We start from the raw sequence: 23,992 nt of genomic DNA on the forward strand, positions 1-23,992 counted from the left end.
ATATTCACGTACATTGAAGTTACTTTTGGTCCAGAATATGCCCGATTGTTCACTTCGAGACATTAAAGATTTGAATTATCTTAATTTCAACTCCATCACTGTCTAATAGAAATGTGAAATTAAAGCTGTGCTGAAGGTTTGAATATTGAAAATTTCACGGATTGCCTGGTTTTGTGCACTTCAGGTCACTAATGTTTTGCATCACTCCTTACTAAGCAATTGGCTGTTGATTTTCATATAAATGCACAAGTCATTATAATGTACTCTGCTCTCAGGATATTAAAAGCCAAGTATTTGGCCGAAACTAATTTGTTCTTCATGTACTTCTTGATGTAGATTGCAACAAAAAAATAATGAAAAAGTATAAGTTAGTTACATGAATCCTCACCTGCAGGCAAGTTTGCTGTGGTGGTAAGTTGGTTCCTCCTCCAACAGTTCCAACCTCAATTGATGGCATGGTGCAGCTAATATACAAGTCTTCATTATTGGGGCCTGTTGATTCCATTAATGTAATACAATTCGAGCTACTAACATTCTGAGCTGGATCCTAAATTAGAAACATGTAGTATCAACCTCTTTCAATACAGTATGTAAACTACAAATGTAATCCACAAATTACAACAAAAAACTGGGTACAGAATTAAATGCTTGTAGGTTAGTAAAATGTTGTGATACAAGAAACTAATGTCAGGTTGTGTTCTTTCATAACCTTACATATGCGCTACTGGGCAACATTGAAATAGATTGAGGTCATATTTATAGTGTACTTGTTTATACAGTCAGCCAAAGCATGAAGTTAAGATCAAAAGGTGAGTAGAGTCATTGATACCACTTCGGAAACAAACAAGCTTCAGGAATGATTATATTGGAATATGCCATAGAAGTTAAACAAAACGTGTAAATTTATTGGGTTATTAAAATTGGAGCTTATGGTTGGTATATATCCAGTGGTTACAGAAAACATGATTAGCAAGTGTCAGGCAGCATTCAATGCACCAACAGCACAAGGACTATATGGTCTTAAAGAATTCAAGGAAAGGTGGATCTCTCAATCTCCCGAGGTTGCATTGCTGCCTCACTTGTTTCTGTTTTCGATAACAGTAGGCTTTCATAGTTTAAAAACAAAAGGGAAACCAACAATAAAGTTTAGTTAAAATCAGTAAGATCAGACAGTTAAAATGACACTACTCAGGTAGAAAAGTCATTACAAAACTATAGGAGAAAGTGAGACTGCACATGCTGGAGAGTCAAGAGTCAATACTTCATGCAAAAGCCCTTCAGTAGGAATTCCTTATGCCCAAAAAAAAACAGATTCTCCTCCTCAGATGTTGCCTGACCTGCTGTGATTTTTCCAGCGCCACACTTTGATTCTAACTATATAATTTTGTAATCAAACAGAACCTCAGTCCACTCATCCATGCCAAACAGCTATCCCCAAATTTAATTAGTCTAATTTGCCATGCTTGGGTACCGGTCCAAATGTCTTAAGTGTTGTAATTGTACCCACCCCTCACTTTCCAGCAGCTCATCCCATACACACACCATAGTGAAAAGGTTGCCCCTTTGGTCCTTTTAAATATTCCCCTCTCATCTTAAACCTATGCCCTTTGGTAATGGAGTCCAAAACTAAACTGATGAAGACCTTTGCTATTCACCTCATCTATGCTCTTCATTATTTTATAAACCTCTATAAAAAGTCACCCCCTCAGCACTGACGCTCAAGGGACAAATGTCCAGCCCCTCCTTATAACTCAAACCTTTCAATTCTGGCAATAGCCTAGTAAATTTTACTGCTGCTTTTCTAGTTTAATAACATCCTTCCTATAGCAGGGTGACCAGAAATGAATGTAGTACTCCAAATGTGGCCTTGTTAATGTCTCTTACAGCTGCAACACTACATCCTAAATCCAATCTTTATCAATAAAATCCAAATAGTTGAATGGACAATTAAGTAACTATGGCTTTAGAAATTATTTCACCAACATTAGTCTATATAATACCATGTTTGAGTTGAGACAATTAAAAGGAGGGTCTCATTTTTTCAGGTCTAGATCCAAATAATCCTCTAGCTCCTTTCCCAGTATATTTAGAGTAAGCTCTGCTCTCACTGAAGAAACGCAGGATTTTCATTATTGCAAAACCTGTACTATTGTGAATGCAGTAAAATCAAAAAAAAATCCTACACCTACCTGTCCACAGGCAATATAAATAGCTGTAACAATATTTGCAGCATGTGCATTGTAACCACCCAGACTTCCAGCCATTGCTGAACCCACTAGGTTTTTGTTGATATTTACTTCTACAAGAGAATGTGTAGAAGTTTTTAATACCTAAAGAAAACAAAATGCAGAGAACTGAATTACTTGTTATTATCAAATGATTGGTTTAAAAAAAAAATCAATTGGTGTATATCTCATTGAAAATGTGAACCATGCACTGTGCAAACATTTGAACACACTGATACCTCACACACAATTTTGGCTGGAATGACTGCTTCACAAACAATAGACTTCCCCCTTCCCTCAATCCAGTTAATTGCAGCAGGTTTCTTATCTGTGCAGTAGTTGCCACTGACTGCTAGTACACGTAAAGATGGGAACTCTTCCTGCAACCTGGAGAGAGCCTTTTCTGTGCCCTATAAAACAAGGCAAAAAAGCAAATCTAAGATATCAATTTCTGAATTATATGCAAAACGTTCTCTTAAGCACATGTTCTGTGTGGATTGGATAGATTATATAATTTATACAGCGTCTTGCTTTTCCTACTATCCACAATATTGTTTCCCAGAAAATGACTGTTGCATCAACACACTTTGCCAGACTGAAGCTTACTATATTTAAAACAAAGGTAATGGAATTCTTGAAGACTGAAAGCAAATAACATTCAAAAACTACAGATTAAAAATGGCAACCTGGAAGTCAATGGCTTGTCTCATTGGGTTTTTAAAAAAAAAAGTTTTTTTTAGTGCTCTTTGAAGAATTTCTTTAAAAGGAGGAATAATTTGCACTGGCTAAATGGGAGTCTGTGAGGTTACTGAACTTAGTTAGCTTTATTGTCACATGTCCTCAAGCTTAAGTCACCACTTACAGCACCATCTTGGTACAAAAAAGGTACCTAGATACACAGCTTCGTTACAGAATAGAGTAATAAAGAAAAGTTACAGCTATACATAGCATAACCATAGGTCAGAAAAAGCTAGTTAAAAACAAAAGATCACGGTCTCTCGCTGTGTGGGATCTCTGTGTAGTCTGAGTGCTACCATACTACAGCCGCTGGTACCCTGTGATGCTGAAAGAAGGGGGGGGGGAAGGGGGGGGAAGAAATGACAAAAAGCACAGGTGGAACAGAGGAGCTCCAGCTAGAGAGTGTCTTACTCTGCCACCATCTTATGTCATCATGGATAGAAGACTGGCTGTCTGGCAAAAAGGCTGTGTGCATATAGATGTTTAATTGGCAGAATATAAAGTAGCGAGTCCGGCAGGTGTCTGTGCTGGAGCATTAGCATTTTACAATTTATGCCAATGACCTGGCTGAGGGGACCAAAAAGTCAAAGCTTAATTTGATGATACCACAAATAGGGAAGTATAGACACGTCCAGACAGTTTGCAGATGAACAGAAGTAAACAATCTGCCAAATAGAGTAGGTTGTGGAAAAGCATGAAGTTGTTCACTTTGGGAGAAAGGATGAAAAACAACTGTGGAATTCTAAGATGCAGAGGAATTGAGGTGTTCTGATGCACAAATCAAAAAAATTAGTTTGAAAGCACAGTGCTAATGAACAAAGCTAAAGCTATGGTTGTTGAGAGGAAATCAAAGCATAGTACACTCCACTTATACAAGGTTTTGATAGACCATACCACAAATACAGTGTGCAATTTTGGCCGCCTTATTTAAAAAGGACATTATAGTGTCCTTTACTAAAGGAAGCTGTCAATGAATCCATATCATTCACCAAACAATCGTTTTACAGTCAGATTCTTTACACAATCTATTCCAGATTTTTTAATTGACTTCAAATTGCAGCATCTGTCATGGTGGGATTCAAATCTGGGTCTCTAGAGTAAAAGATCTAGTGCTAATAGCATCACTTCCCCATATAATAAGCCTTTCCATTGTTCTCTAGCCATCCCACTCCTGTTCTGACATATTAAAACACAGTTTCTGTACACAATTGCTCCATAACCTATTGACTATCTCCAGTATCTTAAAAAGTTATACTTGCCTTTGAGATCATGTTCATGCCCATGGCATCCCCAGTCTTTGACTGAAAACGGATATAAAGATTGCGTCCAGCAAGCCCAATCTGCAGCTTCTGAAGCCGGGCATATCTGCAGATGAAACATTGCAAGATTCAATGGAAAACAACTTTGTTATGTAAACCACAGTTGATTTGTAGAGGTCAGAAGTTGCAGTCAGTTAATATTGTCTTGTTTCTTAATTCCAAATGATTATAGGGTGACATTTCTGCTGGTTGGAGTAGGTGCAGGAGAGGTGACAATCTTCCAGGTTTCAACTGAGCTGAGGAGAGTTTGTGGTAACTTTACAAATTAAACCTAATTGATGCTTGCTTGCTGAAAGATGTGGTGTGGGATTAACAAAGACAAGGAAGGACTAGACAGAGTCGATTGCAGAGGAAAACAGATGACCACCGCTATTTCTCTTTGATCCTTCCTGGGCCTCATTTCAACTTCTGAAGCAGCAAACGCATTGTTCGGTTTTCTGGAGTATGCATCCTCAGATAAAAAAAAAAGTGCATACAGTAGGTGGGCAGTTAGTGAAGAAATATGAAGTTTATAAATCGATATGGATTAAACACATCAAAATTTGACTGATGGGGTTTAAGGACATTAGTGCAAGGTTATCCATTTTTGGGAAAAAAAATTAAAAAAAAGAGAACTTACATAGAGACAGTTCAAAATGCCTTGGTGCAGTGGGATCTGGGTGTCACAGGAAGCTAGTAGAATCATAGGGTCTGTTTCCATGCTGTACATCTCTTCGGTCTAATCCATCCATGCCGACCAGATATCCCAACCCAACCTAGTCCCACCTGCCAGCCCATATCCCTCCAAACCCTTCCTATTAAATGGTGCAATTGTACCAACCTCCACCACATCCTCTGGCAGCTCATTCCATACACATACCACCCTCTGCGTGAAAACGTTGCCTCTTAGGTCTCTTTTATATCTTTCCCCTCTCACCCTAAACCTATGCCCTCTGGTTCTGGACTCCTGACCCCAGGAAAAGACTTCGCCTATTTATCCTATCCATGCCCCTCAATTTTGTAAACCTCCATAAAAAAGGTCACTCCTCAGCTTCCGACGCTCCAGGGAAAACAGCCCCAGCCTGTTCAGCCTCTCCCTGTAGCTCAGATCCTCCAACCCTGGCAACATCCTTGTACATCTTTTCTGAACCCTTTCAAGTTTCACAACAGCTTTCCGGTAAGAAGGAGACCAGAACTGCATGCAATATTCCAACAGTGGTCTAACCAATGTCCTGTACAGCTGCAACATGACCTCCCAACACCTGTACTCAGTACTCTGACCAATAAAGGGAAGCATAGCAAACGCCTTCTTCACTATCCTATCTACCTGCGACTCCACTTTCAAGGAGCTATGAACCTGCACTCCAAGGTCTCTTTGTTTGTCAACACTCCCTAGAACCTTACCATTCAGTCTATAAGTCCTGCTAAAATTTGCTTTCCCAAAATGCAGCATCTCACATTTATCTGAATTAAACTCCATCTGCCACTTCTCAGCCCATTGGCCCATTTGGTCCAGATCCTGTTGTAATCTGAGGTAACCCTCTTCGCTGTCCACTACACCTGCAATTTATGTCATCATCTGCAAACTTACTAACTGTAGCTCTTATGCTTGTATCCAAATCATTTGTGTAAATGACAAAAAGTAGAGGGCCCAGCACCGATCCTTGTGGCACTCCACTGGTCACAGGCCTCCAGTCTGAAAAACAACCCTCCACCACCACCCTCTGTCTTCTACGTTTTGAGCCAGTTCTGTATCCAAATGGCTAGTTCTCCCAGTATTCCATGAGGATTAACCTTGCAAATCAGTCTCCCATGGGTACGTTGTTGCATGCCTTACTGAAGTCCATATAGATCACATCTACTGCTTTGCCCTCAATCTTCTTTGTTACTTCATCAAAACATTCAATCAAGTTTGTGAGACATGATTTCCCACACACAAAGCCATGTTGACTATCCCAAATCAGTCCTTGCCTTTCCAAATACACGTACATCCTGTCCCTCAGAATTCCCTTCAACAATTTGCCCACCACAGAGGTCAGGCTCACCCGTCTATAGTTCCCTGGCTTGTCTTTACCGCCCTTCTTAAACAGTGGCACCACGTTTGTGAACCTCCAGTCTTCTGGCACCTCACCTGTGACTATCGATGATACCAATATCTTAGCAGGACACCCAGCAATCACTTCTCTAGCTTCCCAGAGTTCTCGGATACACGATCAGGTCCTGGGGATTTATTCACTTTTAACTGTTTTCAAGACATCCAGCACTTCCTCCTCTAATCTGGACATTTCACCATTTATTTCCCTACAGTCTATATCTTCCATATCCTTTTCCACAGTAAATATTGATGCAAAATATTCATTTAGTATCTCCCCTATTTTCTGTGGCTCCACACAAAGGCTGCCTTGCTGATCTTTGAAGGGCCCTATTCTTCCCCCTTTTGTCCTTAATGTATTTGTAAAAACCCTTTGGATTCTCCTTAATTCTATTTGCCAAAGCAATCTCATGTCCCCGTTTTGCCCTCCTAATTTCCCTCTTAAGTATACTCCTATAGGACAAACAGGAAGACAGCTAACAATCCACATCCATGAACATCAGCTAGCCACAAAACGACACGACCAGCTATCCCTAGTAGCCATACACTCAGACAACCAGGAACATGAATTTGACTGGGAAAACACTACCATCATAGGACAAGCCAGACAGAGAACAGCCAGGGAATTCCTAGAGGCATGGCATTCATCCACAAACTCCATTAACAGACACACGGACCTGGACCCCATATACAAACCACTATAGCTGAAACTGACACCCGGAAGCGGCAAGAACAAACCACTATAAATACCGGAAGAAACATCAAAGCAGCGCTTCACAGGAGGCCCCAATAGCACTGATGATGTTCCCTAGCCAGGGAACGAAACGTTTGCAGCAAAAACTTCCAGCTCGGCGAACAGAACCACTACAACGGACACCCGAGCTATAAATCTTCAACCAGACTTTAAGTAGGTCAAGTTTTACATATTCTCTAGTAGGTACATCCACATACTGAATCGGAAAATTGTCTTGTACGCACTTAAATTCCTCTCCATCTAAACCTTTAACACTATGGCAATCCCAGTCGATGCTTGGAAAGTTAAAATCCCCTACCATAATCACCCTATTATTCTTCCAGATAGCTGAGATCAGGTTTGTTTCTCAATTTCCCTCTGACTATTCGGGGGTCTATAATACAATTCCAATAAGGTGATCTTCCCTTTCTTATTTCTCAGTTCCACCCAAATAACTTCCCTGGATGTATTTCCCGGAATATCCTCCCTCAGCATGGCTGTAATGCTATCCCTTATCAAAAATGCCTCCTCCTCCCTTTCTGTCCTTCCTGAACATTTGTATCCTGGAACATTAAGCTGCCAGTCCTGCCCATCCCTGAGTCATGTTTCTGTAATTGCTATGATATCCTAGTCCCATGTTCCTAACCATGCTGAGTTCATCTGCCTTCCCCTTGCATTGAAATAAATGCAGTTTAATTATTAGTCCTACCTTGTCCCTGCCTGCCCTGACTGTTTGACTCACTTCTGTTCTAGCTGTACCAGTCTCAGATCGATCTCTTTCCTCACTATCTCCCTGGGTCCCCCACCCCCAACCACCTTACTAGGTTAAATCCTCCAAGCAGTTCGAGCAAATTTTCCTGCCAGTATATTAGTCCCCTTCCAATTTAGGTGCAATCTGTCCTTCTTGTACAACTCACTCCTACCCGAAAAGAGATTCCAATGATCCAAAAATGTGAATCCTTCTCCCATACCCCAGCTCCTCAGCCATGCATTCATCTGCTCTATCCTCCTATTCCTGCCCTCACTAGCTCGTAGCACTGGGAGTAATCCAGATATTACTACCCTTGAGGACCTCCTTTATAAATTTCTGCCTAACTCTTTGTAATCTCTCTTCAGAGTCTCAACATTTTCCCTTCCAATGTCGTTGGTTCTGATGTGGACAATGACCACCTGCTGGCCCCTCTCCCCTGTGAGAACATTCTGCACCCTCTTGGAGACATCTTGATCCTGGCACCAGGGAAACAACACACCATTCTGCTTTTTCTCTGCTGGCCAAAGAAACGCCTGTCTGTACCTCTGACTTCAGAATCCCCTAACACAATTGATCTCTTGGAAGCCAACGTACCCCTTGTTGCATTAGAACCAGCCTCAATACCAGAAACTTGGCTGTTCGTGCTACGTTACCCAAAGAATCCATCACCCCTACATATTCTAAAACAGAATACCTGCATTCAAACAGGTATGAAGGACAAAAGAGTAACTAGGGAAAGAATAGGGCCCCTCAAAGATCAGCAAGTCCGCCTTTGTGTACAGCCACAGAAAATGGGGCTAAAATGAGTACTTTGCATCAGTATTTACTGTGGAAAAGGATATGGAAGATATAGACTGTAGGGAAATAGATGCTGACATCTTGCAAAAATGTCCAGATTACAGAGGAGGAAGTGCTGGATGTCTTGAAACGGTTAAAAGGTGGATAAATCCCTAGGACCTGATCAGGTGTACCCTAGAACCCTGTGGGAAGCCAGAGACGTGATTGCTGGGCCTCTTGCTGAGATATTGCATCATCGATTGTCACAGGTGAGGTGCCGGAAGACTGGAGGTTGGCAAATGTGGTGCCACTGTTTAAGAAGAGCAGTTAAGACAAGCCAGGGAACTATAGACTGGTGAGCCTGACCTCGATGATGGGCAAGTTGTTGGAGGGAATCCTGAGGAACAGGATTTACATGTATTTGGAAAGGCAAGGACTGATTAGGGATAGTCAACGTGGCTTTGTGCATGGGAAATCATGTCTCACAAACTTGATTGAATTTTTTGAAGTAACAAAGAAGATTGATATGGGCAGAGCAGTAGATGTGATCTATATGAACTTCAGTAAGGCATTCAACAAGGTTCCCCATGGGATACTGATTAGCACGGTTAGATCTCTTAGAATAAAGGGAGAACTAGCCATTTGGATAAGGGCAGCATGGTGGCACAGTGGTTAGCACTACTGCCTCACCGCGCCAGAGACCCGGGTTCAATTCCCGCCTCAGGCAACCGTCTGTCTGTGTGGAGTTTGCACATTCTCCCAGTGTCTGCGTGGGTTTCCTCTGGGTGCCCTGGTTTCCTCCCACAGTCCAAAAATGTGCAGGTTAGGTGAATTGGCCATGCAAAATTGCCCATAGTGTTAGGTGAAGGAGTAAATGTAAGGGACTGGGTCTGGGTGGGTTGCTCTTCGGAGAGTCAGTGTGGATTTGTTGGGACGAATGGCCTGTTTCTACACTAAGTAATCTAATCTAGAGGTATCAAAAAGGTAGAAGATAGAGGGTGGTGGTGGTGGTGGTGGTGGTGGTGGAGGGTTGTTTTTCAGACTGGAGGCCTGTGACCAGTGGAGTGCCACAAGGATCGGTGCTGGGTCCTCTACTTTTTATCATTTACATAAATGATTTGGATGCGAGCATAAGAGGTACAGTTAGTAAGCTTCCAGATGACACCAAAATTGAAGGTGTAGTGGACAGTGAAGAGGGTTACCTCAGATTACAACAGGATCCTGACCAGATGGGCCAATGGGCTGAGAAGCGGCAGATGGAGTTTAATTCAGATAAATGCGAGATGCTGCATTTTGGGAAAGCAAATTTTAGCAGGACTTATGCACTGAATGGTAAGGTCCTAGGGAGTGCTGACGAACAAAGAGACCTTGGAGTGCAGGTTCATAGCTCCTTGAAAGTGGAGTCACAGGTAGATGGGATAGTGAAGACGGCGTTTGGTATGCTTTCCTTTATTGGTCAGAGTATTGACTACAGGAGTCGGGAGGTCGTGTTGTGGCCGTACAGGACATTGGTTAGGCCACCGTTGGAATAATGCATGCAATTCTGGTCTCCTTCCTATCAGAGAGATGTGAAACTTGAAAGCGTTCAGAAAAGATGTACAAGGATGTTGCCAGGGTTAGAGGATTTGAGCTATAGGGAGAGGCTGGGGCTGTTTTCCCTGGAGTGGTGACTGAGGGGTGACCTTATAGAGGTTTACAAAATTATGAGGAGCATGGATAGGATAAATAGACAAAGTCTTTTCCTTGGGATCGGGGAGTCCAGAACTCAAGGGCATAGGTTTAGGGTGAGAGGGGAGAGATAGAAAAGAGACCTATGCGGCAACTTTTTCACGCAGAGGGTGGTACGTGTATGGTATGAGCTGCCAGAGGAAGTGGTGGAGGCTGGTTCAATTGCAACATTTTATATACCCATACAAATGCCTCTTAATAGGAAGTGTTTGGAGGGATATGGGCCAGGTGGGACTAGATTGGGTTGGGATATCTGGTCAGCGTGGACAGGTTGGACCAGCAAATGGTGATTTTGACATTTATTGCTGAAGGAACGAAGTATAACAATGGAAGTAGTGTTGCAATTATACAAAGCATTGTGAACTTGCAACTGGAGGACGACATACAGTTTTTACCCCCTTACTTCAGGAAGGATACAGTTCAAATAAGGTTCATTGGATTAATTCCAAATGTGAAAGGGTCACCTTCTGTCAAGAGATTGAGCAGGTTAGGTCTATATTTGCTAGAGTTTAGAAAGATGAGAAGAGATCCAGTTAAGGTATAAGAGATGATAAATAGGATTGACAAAGTAGACAGCGGATAATTCACCAAGTCAAGCAATCTAGAGTGACAGGATATAGTTTTAAATTTTCTGCCCTTTAGCCTAAAATGGCAAGGAGCAGAAATCTCTTCACTCAAACAGGTGTATATCTATCACATTCACTCCCTTCGAGTGCAATGGATGTCAGGGCATTGAATAAACTTGGGAGAGATTTCTAAAAAAAAATTAACCCATTACTAAAGGGTTAAGGAAAGCAGACAGGTAAATAGAGATGAAAGTAGCCAGGACTATAGTAAATGGTGGAGCAGGTTGAATGAGTAAATTGCTTACGCCTGGTCCTCGTTCTTTTGTTCTCATCACAATTGTGGTTTGTCGACAGAGTACAATGTGCACTTCATACTTTCCAAACATTTAATCTAAAGTTCAGAGACTTCTTCACTAATAGAAATATATTGATGTTTCCCAAATGTTTAAAATCATCCAGTCTTCTAGATACTTTTGAAAGTTTCTTCATGGAAATGGGTTGTACTCTGTTTCAAACTCAGATAGTGAGAAGCTGATGATATCTTTTCTTTCCAAGAAGCCAGAAGTTGCTTTAAACTAGATTTAGAGTTAGACCAAACTCAAAACTCTAGTCATGCAATTGGTATACAGTGATTTAATGTCACTTTAAATAAATTCCTCCAGGCACATAATAGAACCATGTTCTTAAGTTATACAATGCTTGAAACTACTGCAGAAATTCACAATGTCTCATATAAATACAAAATCTAACTTTATTTCAAACACAATGCAGCAATACTTCAAATTTTAAAACAGTGTACATTTCTCAGTCCGTATATTCTGCTGGAAGGCTCCAAGGTAATTGAAACAAAGACCTTGGAGGCAGAAAGCAGGGTGAAATTGGGAAGAGGAAATGGAAAAGAAACAGACCCATATTATCACTTCATGGCAGCCTTACACCACGGAATAACAGAAAAATCTTAAATTCAAGAGTCTCAAACTAATATGGTAGAATACACAAAACCTCACCTGCTAGTGCTGTCAAACATTTCTTTAATAATTTGAAAGCCTTCGGGGGTCTCGAGCCACGTTTTCACTTCTGCTGCCTCACATGCAGTTGGAAGCATTATAACTGGCCCTCTAGTCATTCCATCTGCCAAAACGCGACTCCGCGCTCCACCACCCAGCTTAGATTGAAAGTTTAAAATATTTAGTTGCACTAACATGAAAGTTAAAAAATTAAAATAGTTAGTACTCAACTCTAAAGCATTTGATTTTGTTTATTTAATTTGATGTATTAAATGTCACATACCAAAATATAGTGAAAAGTATTATTTTATGTGCTTTAGAGACATATAATACTATAGAAGTGCCTACAGTTTAGAACAGTGCTAGATACAATCTTACAGCTACCGAGGCATAAAGAGAAAGAGATTAACATTAACAAGAGGTCCATTCAAAAGTCAGGTACCAGAGGGGAAGAACCTGTTCCTGAATCTGTTTGATGTAACGATGGAAAAGTTTACATCTACTTACACATATTGCCCTGCAACCACGGTTAGTGCTTGCCACAAGACAGCCTTCAGTAGTTGCCATGGGCACTTGGAACTCCTTCCCATTCAGGAAAAGTGGACCAGCAACTCCCACTGGGATGGGCATATAGCCAATGATATTCTCACAGCAAGTGCCCATAACCTAACAGATCAGGTTAGACAAAGTAAAATTCACATATATTAAAAGAAGTGGAATTCAAAATTTCAAAATCAAAACTACAAATCCTGGATTTAAATGTCTCCTGTCAAAGCTCAGCTGCTTAAATAAATGACTCATTCATATCTAGATATTCCCAGTTTCACTCAAATTTTCCAGAGATCAATTGGTGGTATAAATGGCCTCAGTGCCCTTGGTAAAAATAAACTAACCAAGCAGTTCCTACTTCAGGATGCATGTCAATAACATTTGATGACAGTATCCACTTGGATGTCAAGTGAAGGCCATGAAGAAACTGCACTCCAGTTTATTAAAAACTTCACGCACAAAGCATGCAAGATCAAGTGCAGATACCTGAAATAGGGAAGTCAACTCCATTGGGAGCATATGGTTTAAAAAGTTAATAGACACATATGAAGTACAACTGGAAGGAGCTTGATATAAAATTTGATCTCCTATTCCACAATCACTGAAGGAAAAAAAAGGGTCAATAGAGATGTTTGGAGTTTCACAGATGTGTAGAGTTGTCATATTCCTCCATCAGACCTCTGATTCTTGTAGTGCAGCAGTAATATCCACAGGAGACATTAAGCCAGGAGAGTGGGGTTCAAGTCCCACCTGCTTCAGGGAGGTACATAATAACATCTCTGAACAGGTCGATTAGAAAATCTTACAATCCCTCGTTGCAGGATTGAGTCACTACTGACTGAGAAGAAAGGGAACTAAAAATTGCACACACAAACTCAATATCCTGCCTTCACATCAAGTGAAAATCTTGACAAGAATTATTCATTTCACTCTTGGAAAACTAAAATATGCTTCAACTAAACTGGTCAAAGTTTAAAAATACAATTGAAGATATTCTAACATTTATAATTAGTTTTCCTTTAAAGCAGTTTACCTCATTCGGAGAAAAAAAAAAGACGAATACGTTTTCCACAGATCTCTAACTGCTCACTCTTAAAAGTGCCTCCATATCTCAACGCGTTTCAATCTCACTCTTCCAAATCACTAAAATTAAGAACTGACTTACCAGTGAGTAATCGTAGTCCTTGTAAGGAAGCATTTGTAGTGCAGTAGTTTCTGGCAGTTTTTCAGCCAGGATTTGTCTACGTATGAACACACCACGTTCTGGAGTTTCCATCATAGTCTCCAGTTTGTAAGCCGGAATGTGTTTGGCATTCACCAGACGGATTACCTCAGCATCAGTAAGGTATTTTGCCCCTCTCTGGACGTAATTATAAAAAAAAACTTGAAATTAATTTAAATCATTAGCATTCACATAACCTTACACATTTTACAAGCATTCTTATGTGTGCTGGTGATGCTGATGCAAGGCTATGGGCCAAGTGCTGGAACATTTGGTCAGAATAGTTAGATGCTTGTTTTTGACTGGTGCAGAGTCAGTGGACTGAAGGGCCTTTTTCTGTGTGCTGTTGAACCCTGACTGACTACCTTACCAGTGATTTAATCACAAGAGCTCTACATTAACATTTATTCTTTAGCAGGTTTTATTGAAATTGAAATTGAAATTGAAATAAATAGCTACCAATTTACTATAAGCGCCTGCTCCAGAGGTATTTGGAACACATTTGGAAGTATTGATTAGAAAATATCTAACCTTGAAACTCAAAATTGGCAAAATAATAGTGCATCTTTAAAAAAAATTGTTTAATTCAATTTAGAGAGCCCTTTTAATTAGGAGTGATTAAAATTCCTCATTCAGCTGTTGACATGTATCAAAAATTGGGAAATTAAACATCCAAATTCAACTAAATTTAACTGTGAACCTTCCATAATTAGTAGAATTGGCAAAAAACTTAGAAGTTCCTATGTTAAATGCAATAAAGAAGGCATAGTTTAGAAATTGGTGCCTATTTCTCAGCATATAATATATGTTATCTACAATAAGGTGAGCTGAATACTGCAGTGGTAGTCACTGGATTAGTAAATTGAGAGGGCCATTTAATATTCTGAGGACCTGGGCTTAAGTACACCACTGCAGATGGTGGAATTTGAACTCAATTTAAATCTACAATTAAAAAAGTCTATATATGACCATCAAATCATTGATGTATAAAAGTCCATCTGATTCACTAATATCCTTTTGGGAAGGAAAATGGTCATCTTACCTGGTTTGGCCTACATGTCACTCGAAACCCACAGCAATGGTGGGTGGTGCTCAAGCTCTAGTGTAACAAATCATTAAAACAACTGGATAAGCCAGAAACAACGGACTCAGCAGGGTCGACAGGCTAATACCAAAATTGGAGAATTGACTCAGACTGGTCAAGCAACAGCCTGACAATCATACACTCAAAATACAGTTACACATAATGCCTATAAAACACCATTCATAGGTAGGTCCTGTCACACCACCAGGATTGATACAGCAAATTTGACAGCACCCTGGTGTATAGTCCTAAGACTTGTAAACACGTTCGGCACAGTGTACACAAAAAGCAGGACAAATCCAACTTAGCCAATTACTGTCCCAGTCGATTCTCGATTGATAAGCAATGGAAGGAGTCATCAACAATACTATCAAGCTACACTTGCTTACTGAAGCTCAGCTTCGGTTCAACCAGAGCAAATCAGCTCCTAACCACATTACAGCTTTACAGCAATGGGGGTTATAAAGACATTGAGAGAGAATCCAGCTCACTTCATTTTGTTAAATTTATTCTTCAAAATAAAGCTGTGTTTGACAGTGTAGCAAAGGGGTCTTTGGAAATGTGGAGTCACTAGGAATCTGGAGAATACCACTGCTTGGTGTCCTACATGTTATACAAGGAAGATAGTTGTCGTTCTTGGAGATCAGTTATCTCTGCTCCAAGACATTTCCACATGAGTCCCTCAGGGGAGAATCCTAGATGCAACCAGTGTCACCTATTTCAATAATCTTTCTCCCATAAGATGATCGGAAGTGAGGATGTTTGCAAATGATTGTTTAATATTCAGCATATTTACCACTCTTCAGATACTGAAGCAGTCCATGTCTAAATGAAGCCAATTTTCAGGTTTGGTCTGACAAGTGGTATTCACACCATATAAGTGCCAGGAAATGACCATTTAAAACAAAGAATGCAACCATCACACCTTGATATTCAAAGGCATTACCACTGAATCCCCACCTAACATTTTGAAAGGTACCATTAACCAGAAGCTGAACTGGACTAGCCACTTAAATACAAGAGCAGATCAGAAGCCAAGAATCTTGTGGAAAATAACTCACTTGCTGGCTCCCCAAAGCCTGCCCACCATTAAGGCACCAGGAGTGCGACAGAATCTTCCCCACGTCTGGCTGAGCACAGCTCCAATAATATTCAGAAGCTTCACACCATTTGGACAAAAGTAGCCAAAATGACTGGCACCATATCCATAAACATTTACTCCTTCGAACACTGCTGTCCAGTTCCAGCATGCATTGCAGAAACTCACTCAAATAGTACCTTCCAAACCCATGACCCTTGAAGAACAATGGTAGATGTGGATATTACCTTCTGCAAGTTTCCCTCCAAGCCACTCACCATCGTGACTTGGAAATTATTGCTGTTCATGCTGTGCCATGACACACATACACCAACAACAGTTCAAGGAGGCAGCTCACACCATTTTCTAAGGGGCAACTTGGCAATAGGCAAAGAACAACACACCTTGAATGAATAGAAAGTAAATGAATCCACTGTAACTGAGTTTGATACAGGCACAAACAATGTTTAGTCAAATGCTGATAGTCATTGAACATGATTCAAATCAGACAGAAAACATTCATATTTCTTCAAAAGACAAACATACTAAATTGTTGAAACGGTGACTAAGAAAATGAGATCTTTTACCTCTGGGCTTCGGAGTATGAACAAGCATTCTTCAATTGATCGTGGTCCTAATGGAAACTCAATATCCAGTTCTTCAGGTGTTCCTGAAGATGAAGAGCTAGGAGGCGTGAAGTCTCCGAACACAAAATTTGCTTTTGATGAACGATTGACCGGTTTTGGGATCGAATACACAATAGGCTTTATGACTTGGTCTGCAGAAAAAAATTACCCGTGATTAGTTTATGAAATAGAGCAAGGGAAATAAAAGTGAACTGTCTCATTTCAAAACAAAATCATCAACTTGTACAATATGAACCCAATATCTGTAATCAGAAGGACTGTATAAACCCAATGAAAATGTAAGCCTCAGACAAGCTCAAAAATGTATTATCTATACTATCATGCAATTTTTAAAAGGCGAGACTTAAAAGCCAAAGAATTTTACCAGCGTAAGAATTTGAATTCAGTCAAAAACATGAAAATACAAAACAGATTAAAGAACTAATTCATTCAAGTATTTTAAAAAATGAAATCTGCCCCCCTTTAGTTTAACTTGTGCACATCCCAGTCCCTCAATTATGGTAAATTCTATTTTAGTGCATAGCAACTGTAAAAAGCATATACAAACTCATACCTGTATTTTTATTAATTGGTTCATCTGTTAAACATGATTGGAATCTGGTCATTCCAGTATTATTCGTGCAGTTATCAATATCCTTCTTCTGTACCACCAATGAGAAAGACGAGTGAGTTTCTGCCTTCTCAAAGAAGATGTACTTGATAGCAAGAAAGAGTGCTAGACCAAGAGTAATTACTTGTTCAATATCCATGCTGACCATCCTATATCAGGTGAAACAAAAGAAAGGAAATGATGCATTAACCTGTAGGATTCATTTATGGAGTCGTATTGGGCTACAAACTCAAAACACTTGCCTTGTCCAATAGAGTTAAAATACTGCATCCAGTACAGTTCAAGAACAAGAAAGGTCACCAGGACAATCTCTAGTTTGAAAAAGGACTAATAGGTGGCCAACACAAACCTTTTATGGAGTCTACATGAACTTTAGCAAAGCTTTCAATAAAGTCCTTTATGGCAGTTTGGTTAAGAAACTAAGATCACAGAACCCAGGGCAAATTACCAGGTTAGATCCAAAACTGGCTGAGGGGCTAGAAATGGGGTTTTGTGAAAAGGATGCTTGTGAGACTGGAACTCTGTTCCTAGTCAAAGTTCCACAGGGCTGAGCTAAGAGCCTTGCTGGTTGAGGTCTATTTGAATAATTTGGATTTAAATTTAGTGTATAATTATAGAAAATCCCAGCCCCAACATCACCCTATTTATCTCTCAGTCCCCTTCCCCCTCACACTCCTGATGAAGGGCCTATGCCTAAAATGTCAATTCTCCTGCTCCTTGGATGCTGCCTGACCTGCTGTGCTTTTCCAGCACCACATTTTTGGATTCAGCCCAAGAGGAGTAACACCAAGAAGAGAGTTAAGGAAAAAGCATTTTTCACCAAGAGGATAGTGGGAGTTTGAAACTCAGTACCTGAAAAAGGGTGGTTGAGTCAAACTCCTATAACATTAAAAGTAGTTTTTAAATATTGACTTGCCTCTAGGGCTATTGACAGAGAGCTGGAAAGTTGAATTAACTGTAGTCACATATTAGATTACCAATGTAGACATAACAGGCAGAATAGCTTCCTCCTGTACTGTAAGTGTTTGAGTATTTGATTGAAGTTAATATTGGTATTTTAAGATAATTTTAAAAGTAACTTCCACATTTGCACCCGTGAGTAGCCACTTAAAATATTCTTTTACTGTCATTGTTTGAAGTGACAACTATTGGCATAAATGTTCAGCTACCTGGAAAGATAGAACTGCCAGAGTGGTACACCAGGATCAATTCGTTTCGGCATACTTCCATCAATGGTTGTTCCAGACTTAGGCACTTCTAAGGGGTTATCCTGTGAAGATGGTTCTGCTATCCAGCGACTATGAGCATGAACTAGGACTAGCCCTAGAGACTGTGATCCCAATAAAACAAAAAAAATCATTAATTGACAATTTATTGAACTCACTACAAATTCAGACTAAATTGACAGCATAACATTTAAACAGCCAGAAAACTAGATTATTGATGGAGTCATTTTCCCCACAATATTTTGGTATTATTGTGTAATATTTATAGAAACAATTATTGCAAGACATAAAAATTCAATTGTGCAGTGCTCAAAGTTATTAATTCCACATTGTGTACAGCAGATGCATTTCAATGCTTACCATGATGACTTTCACTCTCTGTGTTACAGGATTGGGTTTGTTATCTTCCTCTTCCTCCAAGACACGAGCAAAATGACCCAGCTGCCAAATTGGACGACCCTCACGGCTTTCTCGGGAAAGCTATGAAGAAATGTGATAGTCAGTGATCTTGAAAATAAAATACATAGTTTGCTGAAAACTGAACATATTGGGTGGTAGGCAGACTTGACGCTCCATATTTGTAAGATTGTGACTGATGCAATTGTAATGTCAAATCCACATTCCTGCCTATTCTCAATAAGTTTTCATGCCAAGCTTAAGAATCAACCTATCGCTACCTTAAAACAAAAGGACTCTGCTTTCAGAAAGACAAGCTCCAAAAGCAATATGCTTATCTGTTTTAAATGGACAACCCCTGTATGTTTTAGACTCTCTCACAAGGAAAATATATCCATTCCACATCAATCTTGTCAAGCCCCCTAAGGATTTTATTTATTCAATGAAGATGCCTCTTGCTATTCTAAACTGAAGCAGTTACAAGACTAGCATGTTCAGCATTTCTTCACCATAAAACTCACCTTTCCTAGTTATTAGTTTCGTAAACATTCTCTGAACTTCTTCCAACACATTCACATCCTTCCTTAAATAAGGTATGCAATACTGTGCAGAGTACTCCAGATGTGGAGTCACCAGAACTCTAACTAAAGCATAACCTTCCCACTTTTGTATTCAATTCCCCTTGCGATAAGTAACAATATTCTACAAGCTTTTCTGATTACTTGTTGCATATTTATACTAATCTTTTGCAATCTGTGCACAAGAGTGTCTAGATATATCCCTCTGCAATCTCCCTCCATTAAGATGATGTGCTTCTTTTAATGCTCCCGTCAAAATGCAGCTTCATATATTCCCACATTACACACCATTTGCCATACCTTTGACCACTCATTTAACAAAGGTCTTTTTGTAATGCCTTATACTTCCTTCACAGTTAACTTTTCTACCTATCCTTAGACGGTCAGCAAATTAGGTAACCAAACCTTTTATCCCTTCAAGTCATTTACATAATGTATGAATAGTTGCAGCCTCAGCACCAATCCCTGTGCAACATCTCTCATTACATCTTGCCATACTTAAATAAAAGACATTTAGATCTTCTGTATACTTCCTGATAGCTTACTTGGGTGGCAATGTCATAATCATAAACACTTATTTTCCACAATAACGTTTGACATGGTACCCTATCAAATACCTTCTGGAAATCCAAATAAACGTGCTCCGGGATGTTCTCTTCTCAAAAGACTCTGAGCACGATTTCCCTTTCACCAAACTATGTCGAAACTCCCAAATTATTCTAAAATCTTATCCCAAAGACATCTCGGAAATGATTGCCAGACTATTCAGACCCCTTGGCATCATGGTAGCCCAAAAACCACCAACACATTAAAACAGCAGCTAATGAACTTGAAAGACCCTATACAGGCAAAACAAAACTAAATGCCATTTTAAAAAAAACCGTGCAAGGACTGTAACAAACACTACATTGGACAAACAGGCAGAAAACTAGCCACAAAAAGACATGACACAATCTCACTAGTATCTTTACATACAGATGAGGAAGGACACCACTGACTGGGACAACACATCCATCCTAGGACAAGCCAAACAGAGAGACACACCAGAACTCAGAAGCATGGCATTCCAACCGGAACTCTATCAATAAACACACTGACTTGGACCCAATTTACCACTCCAAGAAAAAGAACAGGAAATGATGCCACCACCAGAAAAGACATCACCAACCCAAAGAAACCTAAACATATAAATAGAAAGTAGGAATCAGCAGCAATGCTTCTTCGTCCAGAGGCTCACCGAAGATGTTACCTAGTATGATGACGAAACATCTGGACACAAACCTTTTGCTAGCTGAGCTGAACTTACATCCAGAACCTCAACCTGAGCTACAAATCTTCTCAAAAATCTAAAACCTTAAGTGCCCTGCTATAACTTTAATAATTCCCTATGACAGATATTAAGCTAACTATGCTGCAATTTCCTGTCTCCATCCCATTGAAACAACTCTTCCAAGCCACCAGGTTGAAATAAATCAGAACAGAGGCAACAGCTAACTCCATACCAGTTCTCTGGTGATTATGATTTTAAGTTCTTCTCTCCCTTCCTTTTCCTGATTTGTCACTGCTACAGGGATGTTACTTGTACTCCCTACAGACTGTTGCAAAATACTTGTTCAATTCATCTATGCCCTTTCTTTCCATTAAATCTCCAGTTGGACTTTCTAGAGGTCCATGCTCAGAAAAAGGAACAGGAAGTGACTTCACCACAGGAAACAACATCACTAACCCAAGAAACCCAAACACAAATAGAAAGCATGAATTTTCAGAGCTTTGTCTGAGGCCCACTGAAGATGTTACTGAGTGGGGTGATGAAATGTCTGGAAATGAACCTTCCAGCTCTGCAAGCAAGCCTAAATCCAAAACCTCAACTTGAGCTATTAAGTCTTCTCAAAACTCACCCATGCTCATTTCAAGTTATTTATAGAAAATGTTTTTTGAAATTCTTCTGGCCAGCTTTCTTTCATACTCCAATAACACCCTCCCTCTAACTTAGAGCACAGACCACATCCCATGTATGGTGTGCTACTTCACGCTTCACTTGCAAGCCAAACAGGGTTGCCAACTTTCTCTGAACTTAAACTGTGCAGCTCTTATCAATTACACGTTAATTGCCATTAACATTTTGTCAAATGCAGTATTGAAAAGATTTTGAACTTCATGCTTACCTCCAATACAAGGGAGACACAAGCTGGAAAAAATGTCATAAAGACAAAGTAGTTTGCCAAAACTGACATGCATCCAAAGCAGCACATGATTTCTAGTTGTCGCACCCCTAAAATATTAAAAATTATAAATGTTAATGAACCTTTCCTGCTACTGATCAATTAAATATTCTCACCTTCTACATAGCGAAGAGTGCACTTGTGGCTGGGTTTGACACTGTAGCTAAAGCCACAGCTAAGAGAAGTTTTTCAACAGTGGCTTCTGCACCTCCACCAAAAGTCACGCCGAGAGCAATTATTCACTCGATGGAAGCACAGTTTCAAATCCTCATGCACCCACAAAAATGGAACAAGTGAAAATCCCTACAAAACCCTTTCTAAGCTTTAACTTTCCAGCTACTTTCGATAAAACTAACAGTAGGTGCACACAAGGATATAGATTTCATGTGGCTTACCAGACATAGTACCAACACCTATCACAAGGCATTCCACAAGAGCATCAAGAGTGAAAGTGGGACCCAGAATGGCCATTCCACGTGCAATATTTTCCCTTACTTCATCCTGTTAAATAGATACTTAGAATTAGCTCACAGGAAAATTAATGATTGCCCACTTGTTTGCAAAAACTTCTGAACTCAAAAACAAATAAAGCATGAATAGATTCAATGCACATTTTCAAAAATACAAACACAATTCTTTACATTTACATCCAAATTTACAAAAAAAGCCATAATTAGTTCTCCTACCCATTGGTGCAATTCTGGTGTTTCGAGATCAATGAAAAACATTTCTAATTTGAAATCAAATTAAGGTCAAAGAATGACTTATAATACGAGAATAGGAGTGTCAGCCAACATAGTCTATCAAACCTACGCCATCATTAAATAGGACCTTTGGCTTCAGCTCCACTTTCCCACTTGTACCTCATTTCCCTTAATTCCCTGTTTAAGGCACCAAAATCCAGTCTCAAACAGATTCCAAAGTGGAGCACCCACAGCATGCGACAAACTCAACCCTTTAAGTGTAGTACTTTCTCCTCATTGCTATTCTAAATGATCAGCCCCCGATCCTGACCATGTCCCAATTCTCTAAATTCCCAGACCAAGAAAAACATCCACATTGTATTTATCCTATCAAACCTCAGAAGCTAGTTTTCAATTAAATAAGGTGAGGTTCCAATACTGATCGTTGAGGCATTCCATTATTCACAGCTAGCCAATTTGAAAATGACCTATTTACGTCAACTCTTTGCCTTCCATCAGTTAACAAATTCTCTAACCATACCAATATATTATTAACTCCATAAGCCCACAACTTGTACACCAGCCTTTTGTGTGGCAATTACTGAATGCATTCGATTTGGCTTTCCAAAAGACAACAGCAGGCAGTGAAGATGGCAAATAGTACACAAATGTAGAACATAGGAACAAGAGTGGACCATTCAATAGGAGTGTCCAGGAATGTCAGCCTTGGTGCAGTTAAGAGTCAAGGGTAGGGATACCTTGCTGTAGTTGCACAGGGAATATCCACATCTGGAATAGTGTGCATTTTGGTCTTCCTATTGGAATTCTATGTTCTGGCGGTGGAAGGAGTGCAACAAATGTTTATCAGACTGATTTCTGGAATAGCAGGACTCACGTACGAAGATAAACCAGTCGAGTTAGGACTGCATTCATTGGAATTTAGAAGCATGAAGGTGGGGAGGATGTGCACGCATGCCGTAGGAATCTCAAATCTATAAAGATTTGAATAGGACTAGACAGATTAAATGTAATAGGATGTTTCCTACAGACTAAAGTAGCCCACTTATGATTGACAGGAGGAGAAGTTTCTTCACCCACGTTGGCATGCTGATGCCAAACAATATCAGAACGGCTGTGTGCACAGTTTAAAAGGGAGCATTGCCCAGACAATGGTAAATCTGTGGAATGCTTGTCACAAAAGCAGTCGAGGCCAAAATGCTGAAAAAAATGTTTTAAAAGGGGTCAGATATAATTCTTGTGGGGAGGAAACAGCAATAGGCCGTAGAATCATACAGCACGGAAAGAGACCCTTCGGTTCAATGGAGAGAGATGTTCAGCCATGATCATAGTGAATGACAGAGCAGGCTCAAAAGATTGAATGGCTTATTTTTGGTCCTATTTCCTTTGCTTTGCGTCATTTATTCTATCACTGCATTGTCAGAAAATTGCTAAGTTTCTCAAACAAGATATCCAATTTGTAAGATGACACCAACTTTGATTATTATGAATTGCTCCGTAATCCACTACCTCAATTATAGTTTAAAAAAAATTTCGAGTCTACACACATTGGCCTAGAATCAAATATCAAGTTAAAGACACTGGAGGGGAAATTCAATGTAGTGACAAAGCATACCACCTTCAAAACGCACTGCAGCAACCACTCATGCTCCTCCCAAAGCACCTTACAAACCTGTGACCTTCACCACCTGAAGGCCAAGGGCAGATGCAGTTAACCTCCAAGCCACACACCTGCCTGTCTTAGAACTATATTGATTGTTCATT

General features: G+C 39.9%; 1 protein-coding gene across 1 annotated transcript in view; it reads right to left on the reverse strand.

Moving 5' to 3' along the window:
* Nucleotides 1-23,992, reverse strand: part of hmgcra (3-hydroxy-3-methylglutaryl-CoA reductase a) — a 53,638-nt gene that overhangs the window by 4,891 nt on the left and 24,755 nt on the right. The window contains exons 6-18 of the mRNA XM_060835937.1: nt 21,923-22,028; nt 21,471-21,577; nt 18,692-18,811; nt 18,275-18,435; nt 17,049-17,254; nt 16,436-16,626; nt 13,630-13,824; nt 12,423-12,581; nt 11,916-12,073; nt 4,223-4,328; nt 2,465-2,635; nt 2,190-2,330; nt 389-547 (exon numbers count right to left, since the gene is read on the reverse strand). Coding sequence (XP_060691920.1) covers nt 389-547; nt 2,190-2,330; nt 2,465-2,635; nt 4,223-4,328; nt 11,916-12,073; nt 12,423-12,581; nt 13,630-13,824; nt 16,436-16,626; nt 17,049-17,254; nt 18,275-18,435; nt 18,692-18,811; nt 21,471-21,577; nt 21,923-22,028 — 1,980 coding nt within the window. The remainder of the gene's footprint in view (nt 1-388; nt 548-2,189; nt 2,331-2,464; nt 2,636-4,222; nt 4,329-11,915; nt 12,074-12,422; nt 12,582-13,629; nt 13,825-16,435; nt 16,627-17,048; nt 17,255-18,274; nt 18,436-18,691; nt 18,812-21,470; nt 21,578-21,922; nt 22,029-23,992) is intronic.

The sequence above is a fragment of the Hemiscyllium ocellatum genome, chromosome 2, assembly GCF_020745735.1.
Source record: "Hemiscyllium ocellatum isolate sHemOce1 chromosome 2, sHemOce1.pat.X.cur, whole genome shotgun sequence".
Taxonomy (NCBI): Eukaryota; Metazoa; Chordata; class Chondrichthyes; order Orectolobiformes; family Hemiscylliidae; genus Hemiscyllium; species Hemiscyllium ocellatum.